General features: G+C 40.5%; 1 protein-coding gene across 3 annotated transcripts; it reads right to left on the reverse strand.

Annotated features, from left to right (window-relative positions):
- Nucleotides 1-1,494: 1,494 nt before the first annotated feature.
- On the reverse strand, nt 1,495-10,358 carry rnf34a (ring finger protein 34a). Of its 3 annotated transcripts, XM_088994650.1 has the most exons (8): nt 10,200-10,358; nt 9,612-9,830; nt 8,021-8,431; nt 7,264-7,326; nt 6,906-7,107; nt 5,473-5,502; nt 5,301-5,342; nt 1,495-3,725 (listed from the first exon to the last, which is right to left on the reverse strand). In XM_088994650.1, exons 1-8 carry the CDS (start codon nt 10,203-10,205, stop codon nt 3,538-3,540), a joined length of 1,161 nt encoding a protein of 386 aa, XP_088850776.1. In that variant the 5' UTR covers nt 10,206-10,358; the 3' UTR covers nt 1,495-3,537. The 3 variants fall into 3 exon arrangements, with proteins under 3 accessions (XP_088850776.1, XP_088850778.1, XP_088850777.1); XM_088994651.1 differs by lacking the exon at nt 5,301-5,342 and having other exon boundaries at nt 1,497-3,725; XM_088994652.1 differs by lacking the exons at nt 5,301-5,342; nt 5,473-5,502 and having other exon boundaries at nt 1,496-3,725.
- Between the last annotated feature and the right edge of the window lie 2,806 nt (nt 10,359-13,164).

The raw sequence follows: 13,164 nt of genomic DNA on the forward strand, positions 1-13,164 counted from the left end.
ATGTGTGTGTATGTGTGTGTGTGTGTATATGTGTGTGTGTGTGTGTGTGTGTGTGTATATATGTGTGTGTGTGTGTGTGTATATGTATATATATGTGTGTATATACTATATACATATATATATAGTATATACACATATATATGTGTGTGTGTATACGTATATATTTAAAAAATCTCCTTGTAACTGACTGTTCGGTTGTTTTGATTTTGTTCCTTAAATATTTGAAAGCAGTATTTTTATACAAACCTGAGTTTACAGTCAGTCCACTCTTGCTTGGGAGCTCATTTTCTGGGGAAGGCAATCCAGCGTGCCAGTCCAACCTCATGACATTGTACAAATTCTCTTCCATACTTGGGCCTAAATATCTTTTTAATGTGGGGACACTTAAAAATCATGTGAAACATAATTCATTGTACATACAAATATTGCTATGCTACTATAGTTCCTGGACATCTCGGATGTATTTCAATAATGGAGTTAACAATTGTCTCACTCCTGTCTCATTTTTAGCTTTAGTTACAATTTTCTTTTGTAACAGTTTGAGTGTTGTGGTTTACGGGGTTCCGTGACATTTAAGCATTTATTTATTTTTTACTATGGCTTCTATTTATTTGTGTGCTGAACAACTGGTCTTCGGAATAGCCATCTGACAGAGCGAGGTCAAATGACAAGCAACTATTTGATGCAAAGTTATGAGGCTTATTAATAGTGGCTGCGGTTTAATGGTCAAGCCAGTTGCAGGAAGCTGTCGAACACATTTAGCACTGATTTCACAAATGCAATGAAAGCTACATATCTGGTTCTGCACACCGGTTCAAATGATCAATTTATCAACATTACCCCTGTAAATAACACATTTAAATAGCTCTGTGCAGTTGATGTTGTGTGTACAGTATTTTGGGATGTATTGTGCTGTGATTAACCCGCTTATCGCCTCAGGTGAATGTGACAATGTTTATATTTGTAAATTCAAAAGCTTAGTGCTAATATGCATTAAAAGACTTTCATTTGTACCATGAACGTGTCCATTCTCTGCCATCAGGTTCCTATTGATGAACTTGTCTTCCTCACAATCCTTTTACCATGAATCTGTGAACTTGAGTACGTTTGCGCATGTATACGTAAAGATATATATATATATATATATATATATATATATATATATATATATATATATATATATATATATATATATATATATATATATATATATATATATATATATATATATATATATATATCTTTACGTATACATGCGTTGCTTTGTGTAAGCGGGTTCGGTAAATGATACAACTTCTGGATAGAGTTGAGGTTCTTTATTAGGGCGGCTGTGTTGGTTGGAGGGAGAAGGCAATTGACATGTGTCGCTCTCGTAGGCTCTCATCAGACTATATATATATATATATATATATATATATATATATATATATATATAAAAAAATCACTCTTTATTAAAATAAAACATTCACACAATACTTGCCCTCTGAAGGAAAAGTGGGTCCTGCTCTGATGCGGTTATAAAGGAAACATGTTAATTCTAATTGCCAATTTTTTTTTTTTGCACCCAGTAAAGTTCAGATAGGTTTGCACGCATTTGGAGAAAATAAAACCTGAAAAATATTTGACGTAGAGTTGCGCAGCATAGCTAAATATATTCAACAGTGACAACACAGATTAATTTTACCTGTCCAAAAAAATCCTGCAAGGGTTGTTTAAGAATATTTTGACAAAAGTTAAATTAGCTGTGCATGTATGTGTGTGTCTGTTTATGTACATACACACACTGTGCAATAATTTATGCAACTAATTAGTGATTTTTATATGCCTATTCCATTAACATCTTCTTTACTGTGAGAAATTCAGTTAATTGAGTTGACTTGGGAAAATAAATGACACTTTATTTTACAGAGCGCAAATCACAAAAAATAAACAAATTAACATTCAGTTAGATCCATAGTTTGACTTGAAAAGAGTGATGATGATGATGATGATGAGAGGACTAGCACCGAGTTTTGTCTCCAAATGCTGAGAAAGGTGGCAGCGAAGATCAACTATTGCTGTAATGACAGACCTAAAGTGAGATTCTCAATGCGAATGCATTTTGATTCAAGTATGTACTACAAAACAATGCAAAAACAAATTCTTATTGTCCATAACCAACACCGACTGTAATTTCAAATCATTTTACTCGATTGTCATCTGGTTAGTGCCCTCCATGACTAATTGCTACACATCCTGTCTCAGCCCCCCTCAACTGCTATTCATCCACAGTCACCCACTTAGAGTGGAAGATATGTGATGGGTGAGGAACGTGTAATCTCACCTGCTATTTGGCACCATTTACGTACATATAGTGAAGAAAATATGTATTTAAACACCCTGCTATTTTGCTATTTCTCCCACTTAGAAATCATGGAGGGGTGTGAAATTTTCATCATAGGTGCATGTCCACTGTGAGAGGGAGAAACTAAAAAGAAAAATCCAGAAATCTATGCATGATTAAAAATATATATTTGTGTGATACAGCTGCAAATAAGTATTTGAACACCTGTGTATTTAGAATTCTGACCCTGAAAGACCTGTTAGTCCGCCCATTAGAAGTCCACCTGCACTCCATATATCATCCTGAATCAGATGCACCTGTTTAAGGTGATTAGCTGCATAAACACACCTGTCCACCCCATACAATCAGTAAGACTAACTTGTAACATGGCGAAGACCAAAGACCTGTCCAAAGACACCAGAGACAAAATTGTACACCCCCACAAGGCTGGAAAAAGGGCTATGCAGCAATTGTCAAGCAGCTTGGTTAAAAAAAGGTCCACTGTTGGAGCAATCGTTAGAAAATAGAAGAAGCAAAACATGACGGTCAATCTCAATCGCAGTGGAGCCCCATGAAAGATATCACGCTACTGTACCAAATAAACATTCATTTTCTCAGGTGTTGAAATACTTATTTGCAGCTATATCACACAAATAAATCATCTAAAAAAAATCACGCATTGTGATTTCTGGATTTTTCTTTTTAGTTGATCTCTCTCACAGTGGACGTACGATGAAAGTTTCAGGCGCCTCCATGATTTCTAAGTGAAAGAAATAGAGTGTTCAAATACTTATTTTCTTCACTGTACATCTTGTCAGGCTGTGCAACCTTGATATGTATCACTATGTTTTGCAGTCACTTGTCGCAAACGAATGAGGTCCTTTGCCAACACAAATGTCAAATGTAAATTTTTCCACTGCGAGACAAAGGCTCACCTAACACAAGAAAGGCTACACTTTGCGGGCAGAACCGAGGGAACGGACTGTACCCAAATTCCACATTCTTTTTGTTGTAAAACAGACTCGGGAATGATTCTTACTTGAAGAGAAAAAAAAGGGAATTTCCATGTGCAAATCAGGTAAAAATGGTCCATGACACACTTGAAGCATCAACAGAAGAGAATTGCGAGAATGTGATGGCCTTGTTTGATTTAAATGACCATCCATCCGAGTCACAGCTGCAGTATTGAATCGGAATTGAGCGTTGATGTTACATTAGGACTTGAAGACGTGCACGGCCCTAACGACATATTGCCTACAGATGGGGCATTCGCTCATCCTTTTGCCACACTTGGTGCAGGTCACCATGTGGCCGCACTCGAGCAGAACACAGTCAATCACAGCGTCCATGCAGATCCTGCAAAGGTTTTCGTCAAGGAACATCTTTGGAACTCTCTCACCATCTGCAAAAGAAAAAAATGGCGGTGTCGACAAATATGCTTTTTTTAATCAATTCTGGTCATTAATTTTTGTTGATAAATTGGAAATGACAGAACCTGGACATTAGAAAGATGGAGATGACAGTCCAGTAGTGGAATTGCCCCTTGCTGGCTATGTTAAAGACTGCACTTGGAATTGCAACCATTGATTTACAATTTGAGTGTGCAGCAGTGACTTTGGACAGGGATTAGACATAGATTCCTGTTCTCACAAAAAATAAATGAGGGATATTTTATTTCAGGACGAACCTAAAATGCATTCAAACAGGTGAATTTAACTCATTCACTATCAGACGTGCAAAAATGTGTCCACTCCAGTGCCAGGGTTTTGGTCATTGTCACTCGGATTCCAGGACCCACAGATTATTGAGTTTTAGGACTACATAAGCATTCAATGCGGCGTAAGAAACCTTAGACTCTCTTCTTTCATCAGAAAAAAGGGGTTAATTCCTAAAATATACATCTCTGGAGTTATATGAGCTTGAAATGAGAGCAGATGTCCAAAACACAATGTGATACATACATACTATTAGTTTATATTGGGTTTTAACAACAGCTGAAGGTGGAACAAATCGCTAAGATGGAAAAAAGGCAAATGCTGCCCCTTGTGGAAAGGAAAAACATTGCCAGAGGCCATGCCAGCGCTTTATCGGCACCCAACAAAGAAAAAACAAAACCCGAACAAATTCAGGAGTGGCGCTCTACGTCACACTGATTTTTTTCAATTCCCGAATATATTTGTGAATGACTTAATGTGACTTTCCCTAAGCCGGGGGGTGTCAAACTCATTTATTTATTTTTTTGCTGCGGGCCACATTGAATTCGAGGAAACCATTCTAATGTTTTATCTCCTCCACATATTACATACAGAAGGCACAACAAATTAACAAATAACTACTTTTCAAATCTGAAGTCAAGAATAATGACTGTTATTGTGGGACAATTAGAAATTTTGGTTGGGACTTTAGGAAGCGTGATGGCACTTGACATGCTTGATTTGCTTTTGCGGGCCTAATCAAATGATGTGACGAGCCCGGCGGGGCTTGACTTTGACACCCGTGCTCTAAGTTTTTGAATGCACATGTCCAACTGATGTTTCTGTCGTACTTTTTGCTCATGTTGCTATTTTCTCCGGGCATCGTGAACAATGCCCCGAGAAACCGGATGATACATGCAATGCCACTCGAGGCACGTTTAAAGGAGGTGAGAGGCACTCCGGTGTCACTTGAGACCATTCAAGTATGTTTCCATCAGCGCTGTGATGACTTGTGTTTTACTGTGGATTCAATGTGGCAGGAATATGACAGAGAAGACTATTTAAAATAATGTTTCAAATCTTGTGGGAAAAAGAAAGACAATATGGTTCACGCAAGTAAACCAGAGATTGTCACAGTCGATTACATTCTGCCTCAAGGAGCTACATGCAGCGATTTCACCAAGAGGGAATGTGTGAAGATGAAACAGTAGGTTTGCTCGTGATGATGAACACATCTGATGACGTTTCTAAGATGACAGAGCACATTGAGGAAACTACCTTACCTCCAATGGCCCCATTGTAGATAGGAGGGGCGAAGGCCACCACTTAAGTGTGGAAGAATTAAAGTCAGAGAAAAGTGTGCATGATTAAGAGAGATAGGTTTGAACCATACAGTGCAGCAAGTGCGGTCAAAGCACAGTGAGCATAATCAGGACAGTGCAAGTCAATGCTTACCTTTGGTTATATTACTGCTCACATTTTCTACTGCAAGAGAGAAAGGAAATCAATCACAGAAATCGACTGCCTGAACAAGCGCAACAATCAAGTGACAGCATGAAACCTCCTGGTCAATCTGGAATAAGTATTCGGTCGCATAGGATATAAAAAAAAAACAACCAAACATTACTATCGTCAAACTATGTGGACAATTATCCAGATAAAAAAATCGGGTTTGAGGAAGAATATGATTTGAATCATATATGCCTGCAGTCTAAACAAGCCATTGTGTCTATTTTAGAAGTTTCCTTAAAAAAGAAAAGAGCTCATTCATTACTTACATAATGCAAACCTTGCCTTTTTTTAAAACAATGGAAAAATATCAAACTGGAAGTCGGCCCATGCCAATTAGTGATATCTCAGCTTATGAACTTAATTGGTTCCCAGAAAGGCAAAGTGTGTCTTCCAAACATTAATTTCCCATAGGTAACCATTAAAAATGAGAATGATTTGTTTCCAGGTCCCCATAAAACATAATTTTCTACTAAATAAGCCTTAAAACTACACACAATATACCTTATTTTAAGTATAATAAATGTCCTATTGTAATGAAAGAAATAAACTGTACTGAAGTATAAAGTCGTTTTATTTACCTTTGTGATGGTCGTTGATGTCGTTGCCTCTTGATATCTGAGTGAAGTTGTTGTGCTTTCTCGGCAATAAGACCCTCACACAATGTCCCCTACTAGCTGCTTTTCGTTAATCCAAATCAACAGAAGTTTATCAACCTCTTCTATTGCCCGAGACCGTTGCTTAGACAACACAGAAACACCCTGAGCCACACGTAGCAATGGTCGACTTAGCATAGAGGTACAGGGACGCCAAGTCACACAAACGCACACCTAGTTCGTGTTTTTCGATGATCTCCTTCTTCTACTCAACTGTAATTTTCTTTTGTGTCCTCTTCGGCTGAACATGAGCCTATGGTGGGGTCTTTTTCGGTCGCAAAAAAGCAAAAGTACTCCACTTGATAACAAACCACGTTTGCACTGAGAGGAAATGGGTGTGGAAAAGTAGTCCGCCAGCCACCATGGCGCTGTTCGGCCGTGTGGTTTAGTGTTCTTCCGCCGAAAACTAGTCCGCCAGCCAGTGTGGGGCTCCGTGTGTTTCCCGAAAACTTGTTCGTATGCCAAGATTATATTCTCGCAAATTTAATGTTTGTAAGGTGAAAAGTTCATGAGCTAAAGCGTTCGTAAGCCGAGGTACATACAAATGTTCGCTATTTGCAGGCGGGCTAGGATCAGGATCTATCCCCTGGAAATTGCCAACACTAAGGGCCCCACGGAGCCATTGAGCAGCCCTGATAGTAAACTGTATAACCTACAGTATAACAGTGCAGTACCTGCACCGTGATCATGTGTTTGATTCTGAGCAACAAGATGAACACCCACATGATTTCCTGTTCTCTTCCGTTTCTCTGTAGAGTCTGCCGACCCGCTCCACCAGCTCCCACTTCTCACAGCACCCGGAATAGTTGACAAAGTTCCTGGCCAGGATCTCCTTCAACTGTCTGACAGAGAGGCCCTCGATGTCACTCACACCGGAGATGTCCGAAAGAGACGCTCGAAGCAAACGATGCGTCTGAGGGCTCGTCTAAAAAAACCGCAAAACTCAAGTCAAGCAGTAATAATCTTCTTTGACATAATTAACATCAAGCCACATTTCTCTTGTGATGTGGTGCAATCAAAAATCCCTTCCTGGAAGTGCATTAAACTCTACGTGCTCACAAAAAAATAATCACTCAATTACCTCAGGTGTGTGTTCACTGGGGTCCAAGTTGAGAAGTGACACTGATGTGGCATCACCAATGTCCTGGATCAGAACAAAAAGACAAGATTCCTCTTCAGTACATGCAAAGGAACAGAGACCCGGCTGATGAGCTAAATTAGTCGATCATAGCTAGGCCGTGATACCTTGAGCACAATGGCACCCTCCTTCTTTTATAGTAAGGCTAAGCAGTCCCAAAGCTAATTTACATAATTCGAGTGGATCTGTCAAGGCCCCTCTTTTCACAAGAAGGTTGAAACTGCAATTTGTTCAATTTCAATTTACCTCCACTTTAAAGTTGGTGATTCTTTTGTCAACATTTTTCAAACCCTTACGGATTTTTATTCTGCACGACAGAATTGTTTTTGCATTGGCCTTCCTCATTAGCCATTGTATGAATATTGTCCAACATTAAAGTGCATACGCTAAGTTTCGGTGGACCCGACAAGAAGGAACCCATTAGTTGAAAATGATGTGACAAAAGTGAAATCTAATCAATATTGAGGTATATTTTGCAGCTTGTGCATTTTTTCCAAGCAAAACGAATAAATTACTAGCAACAAAGCCACTCGCGTAAAAGTAATGAAGCCTTCATTTAACTCATCTGTGGACTCTATTTATATCTAATTCATCCAATTCAGGACAGTAATTAGGGAGTAGGGAATGCGTGATTGATTCGGAATACAGCCTTTGCCTTCCATTTTTCAGAGTTAATAAAAAAAAATATTCACGGAGTGACCTGGTTGCTGTCAGAACTATCACTCCTGCTGAGAGGTTGCTCCTGAGAGGCAGCAAGTTGAGACAGCTCTGAGACAGACTGTGTGGTCGAAGGTGGTGGAGTATACATGGAACGTGAGCTGAGGCTGCTTGTGTCAGGCTCGTGCGCTTCCTCTTCTTCCTCTTCATCCTCCTCCTCACAGCCTTGGTGACAGAGCACCAGGTCGACCAAGTCTTCTTTTTCTCTACACGTGTCACTGGGGACATTATGGAGCAACAAGTACTGTCGCAGGTCCCTGACCCTTAGACGCATTAGCCGTGGCCGATGGAAGGCTGTTGCCTTCAGCAAATGGCACGTGGCACAGATGCGCGCATTCTCGAGAGGCATGGAACACAGAGAGCAGAAGCACTTCTTGCAGTCACTGCAAATGTGCTGATGGGAAAATAGAGCATAGGAAAAATATAAGGCATTGGAAATGAGACGTTGAAGGCATTCAATGGCTTTTAAAAATCGCTGCATTAAAAAAACTGCATTTGGACCCCCGTCCCCCTTCACTAACAAAAAGGTATAAAAATAAGTCATTTTTAATTCGCCCTTCAGAAGCAGAACATCTATTCAAGATGTTCATGCAGAGACAGCAGGTTGAATGATTTTTTTTTAACTGACCAGGTCAAAAAGTAACACATGTATGGATTTGGAGACCACTGGCACTGCGGTCTTGACACAAGGAGCAACTCTGCCGTACATGAACATAAGCACAGAGCTGGAGGCAAGGAGGTGGGGCATGTTTTGGCATCTGCCTCAAGAATCAGCTGGGACCACACTGTGATTCCAATTAAAACAAATCTGCCGGCATCTGGGTGTAAACGAAATGGACTTTAATCCATTAAACCCGAGATAAAACAAAACAAGATGATTTGTGAGCATAATGATTCAGTCCTATTAACATCTAAGGCATTAAAACTGATATGACCATAATTGTGGTTTATTCTGATCAACACTGAAGCCTATCATCTGATAAATAAAGGCTAATAGCGCATTAACAAATATTTGGATTACACTTATCTTTCCACTTAAAATTCAGTCGCACATGAAAAAAAACATTGTACTTGAACAAAAACAATGTGAAAAATCTGAAATCAAAACCTCACCTTTTCAATGTCATCTGAAATTTTGAAAGAACACCCATCTAACATCGGGAACATCGGGACATCGTTTGAGCAAAAACTGGTGTGTTTTGTTTATTTCTGTTGAGATCTTCAGCGCTTTCGCGATGCATTTGGGAGAATAAAGAGTCGAGATGGTCCTCTTGTTTAGATCATACAAGTAGGATATTTATTTGCCAGAGCACAGAGAGCAGCCGCTGCGCTCATCGTCGTACGAGAAGTCAAAACACATACATATACATAAACTGGCTTTTATCGCTGTCAAATCACGTGATGTCATGTCGTGGCTGAGTTGCCAGATCAGCTCAGTATTACAGCGAGATACAAACTGAGGATACAATCTAAGTTTCTTAACAATTTCCTACATGATTAAGTTTTGTAAAATTTGCTACTTATCGCAGACAATAAATCAATATGCCATCAAAAGCCGCTAGTGTGTTACCTACCTTCCTCCTAAAGACCGAGAACGCCAGACCACAGGATTTGCACACGAGGCTGGGAGTTGCTGAGCTCGTGGGAGGGTATGTAGAGTACCCTGCACTGGGGGCGAATCTGAAGGGTCCAGCACCTGCCCCGAAGCCTGGCTGCTGACCTCTGACGGCTCCGGTTCCCATAACTTCATTCAGCAGACCGCAGCATGAAGCCCACACGGACGAGGCTCCCGCCTGATATTTTGAAAGAACGTTCAGTTCAGATTAGTTTGTATTTTCTTTCATATCTTTTCTTAAATTCGAGGCTGAAACGGAATGTTTCTTCATGAGTGAATGTCTGTTCAATGAAATCTAAGAGGAAGAAATATGCAAGAGGAAACACAATTTCAATATTTACATTTACACACAGAACGATACTTTCTGACAGGGAGAAGACACCCTTTAGTCTCGCTGGCAAGATAATCCTGTAACCAACACATTTGCAATGGATACAAAGTGACCAGTGACTAGCTCGGGTTACATTGCTAGGGTTAGCCGGATGCTAGCAACCATCAAAGCAGGAAACGAAGCTGAGAATAAATCGAGCGTTAAGTGAAAAGGCACCTTCATTGCCGCTCCGGTCCGTCTCCTGAGAATGGGCAGGTTGACAGTGTATTCATTGCAAGGTGGGCGTCTATTGGTAAACTGCTGAACTGTCCAACTGTGTCTTGGCGTGATTACGCTGCAGAGTGCGAACGTTCGGGATTCTTCTTCTGGCTCGCAACGTGGCCACAAACACAACAAGACAGTTCATTATCGCCATCGACTGGAAAGGTTGAACTGGTCCTTGTTCTGTGGCATACGCTTTTGCTGTGGTATATCACCGTTAACCAAAATTCATCCATCGATTTACCTAATTGCATATCATTAGAAGGGTCAACCCGAGCCGTCTAGACGGAGTAGGGTTGCCACCCAAGCACGGACTTAACCCTAAGGGGTGGGCAAACATTTTGGTTTGAGGGCCACGTTGATTTTTAAAAAATTGACCGGTGAGTCCGGGACAGCACAAGATGCGGTACATATAAAAACCGCATATTTTGAACATCCATACCAAACATTAAGAGAGCAAAACCATTAAAGTATTAACACGTGTCCTGTATGAACACCAAACTATATTAACAACATCAAACAATGTGAAACACAACAAGCAACAAAGTGAAACAGGCCCAAAACGACAGATTGCCCGGAAGTGGTTTGGATGTAAGTAAACAAAAAATATGGAAAACAAGCGGTTTCTTGGCTGTCGGGTAAGGATCACATTAACTTAAGAAGAAGAATATCTCTCAGAAGGTGCCAAAGTGCGTTCTCAAGTGGAGACAGAAAAACTACTACTACTACTACTACTACTACCACTACTACTACTAATAATAATAATAATAATAATAATAATAATAATAATAATAATAATAATAATAATAATAATAATAATAATAATAATAATAATAATAATAATAATAATAATAGGGCGGCCCGGTAGTCGAGTGGTTAGCACACCGGCTTCACAGTGCAGAGGTCGCCGGTTCGCGTCCCGGTCCGGCCTCCCTGTGTGGAGTTTGCATGTTCTCCCCGGACCCGCGTGGGTTTTCTCCGGGTCCTCCGGTTTCCTCCCACACTCCAAAAACATGCATGGCAGGCAGATTGACCACTCCAAATTGTCCCTAGGTGTGAGTGTGAGAGTGACTGTTGTATGTCTTTGTGTGCCCTGCGATTGGCTGGCAACCAATTCAGGGTGTCCCCCGCCTCGTGCCCGTAGACAGATGAGATAGGCTCCAGCAACCCCCGCGACCCTAATTAGGAATAAGCGGTACGGAAAATGAGATGAGAGATGAGATAATAATAATGATGATGATGATGATGATGATGATGATGATGATGATGATACCATCATAGTTGAGTGCATGCTGACGTTATTTTTCATTAATTTTTAAAAAGTCCTACTGGGGAAAATCTATATCCCTGGACTAAATCAACACCAGGGGAAGCACACCAGCTATCACACCAGACCACTCTGATACAGATCTGATGTTTTATTTTGAAATAATGGGCCTCTGAAGAGTGATAACGTATCGATATGGTTCGTCAATTTAAAAAAAACTTCTAAATAAAAAAAATATCCCGGGACCAAATAAACATTGGGGAAAACCATAGCACCCCAGCTATCCTGTTGAGTGTGTGTGTGTAAATATATGTGTGAGGCAAAGACATGATTGGGGAAATTTCACTGATTGATGTCACCTGCGAAACGAGCTGATCATGTGATACCCGGAAAATCCTTTTTAAGAGCATGCACAGAATAATTTTTTTGTCGAGTTCCCAGACCAATGATTGACACGGCTGTGCATCATTATTCTCTCGTGAGTACTTTCAATCGCTACAAAAAGCTACCATTTTGGTTACTGTTAAAACGCTAGGACTGCTGCCACAATGACTAGCGCAACAGGTTATGGGCCCAGTACCACAGACCAAAGATGGTTTAGACCAGGGGTGTCCAAAGTCGGTCCTCGAGGGCCGCCGTCCTGCCTGTTTTCCAGCTCTCCCAGGAGCAACGCACCTGATTCAAATCATCAGGACCATTTTGATGCTGCTTCAGAGCTGGCTGATGAGCTGATCATTTGAATCAGGTGTGTTGCTCCTGGGAGAGCTGGAAAACATGAGGACAGTAATTAAAGAAATAAACTGTGCTCTAAAATAAAGTTTTAATTACCTTTTTGATGGGTGTTGATGGCTTATGGAAGGAGAGTCACCTTCCATAAGGACTGTTGGTAACTTAACCTCTGGTGCTGTTCGGTCGTGTGCTTCCGCCGAAGATCACTCCGCCAGCCGTGGTGGGTGTGTATTATGAAAATAGTGCTTATTATAAGGTTTAATTTTCATAAATTTGACGTTTGTAAGACGAAAAGTTTATAAGATAAGGTGTTTGTAAGTTGAGGTCTCACTGTTTCGGTTTCCTAAAAGACAAAAAAGGGCTCTAGAATATTTAAAGGAGTACATGTGTGATGATGCCAAAACAGAAAATATTGACTATTTCTACAAGGTAACCTATGGTGTACCTAGAACTTTTAAAGAGGCTATGCAATCTGAAAAGTAAAAAATGTGGGGTACTGCAATGGAAGAGGAGATGGAATCCCTGACAGAAAATGAGACTTTCACTCTGACCCCGCTACCGAAGGGCAAACAAGCAGTAGGAGGTCGCTGGGTGTATACGGTAAAAGAAAACCCAGATGGATCTGGGACTTGTAAAGCCAGATTTGTGGCAAAAGGATTTGGTCAAGTGGAAGGATCTGACTCCAGCGAGACATTTTCAGCGACAGCTAATATGACATCTATTCGAGCACTGAGGCAGGTGGCTGTGAAGGAAGATCTTACCCTTCACCAAATGGACGTGAAGACTGCATATCTCCATACCCCAATGGACTGTGAACTATATGTGGAGCAACCTGAAGGTTTTGAGACCAGGTCACAAACAGGAGAACGTTTGGTATGAAAGCTCAACAAATCACTGTATGGCTTCAAGCAGTCAGGGCGTAAC

This window comes from Hippocampus bargibanti, linkage group LG04 (assembly GCF_051943395.1).
Source record: "Hippocampus bargibanti isolate YZ-2025 linkage group LG04, ASM5194339v1, whole genome shotgun sequence".
NCBI classification, from domain to species: domain Eukaryota; kingdom Metazoa; phylum Chordata; class Actinopteri; order Syngnathiformes; family Syngnathidae; genus Hippocampus; species Hippocampus bargibanti.

Coding starts and splice junctions, on each gene's coding strand:
- rnf34a (XM_088994650.1), bottom strand. Junction 8,432..9,611: donor TCTCGGTCTTTAGGAGGAAG/GTAGGTAACACA, acceptor TTTTCCCATCAG/CACATTTGCAGTGACTGCAA. Junction 3,726..5,300: donor CTACAATGGGGCCATTGGAG/GTAAGGTAGTTT, acceptor TTTCTTTTGCAG/ATGGTGAGAGAGTTCCAAAG.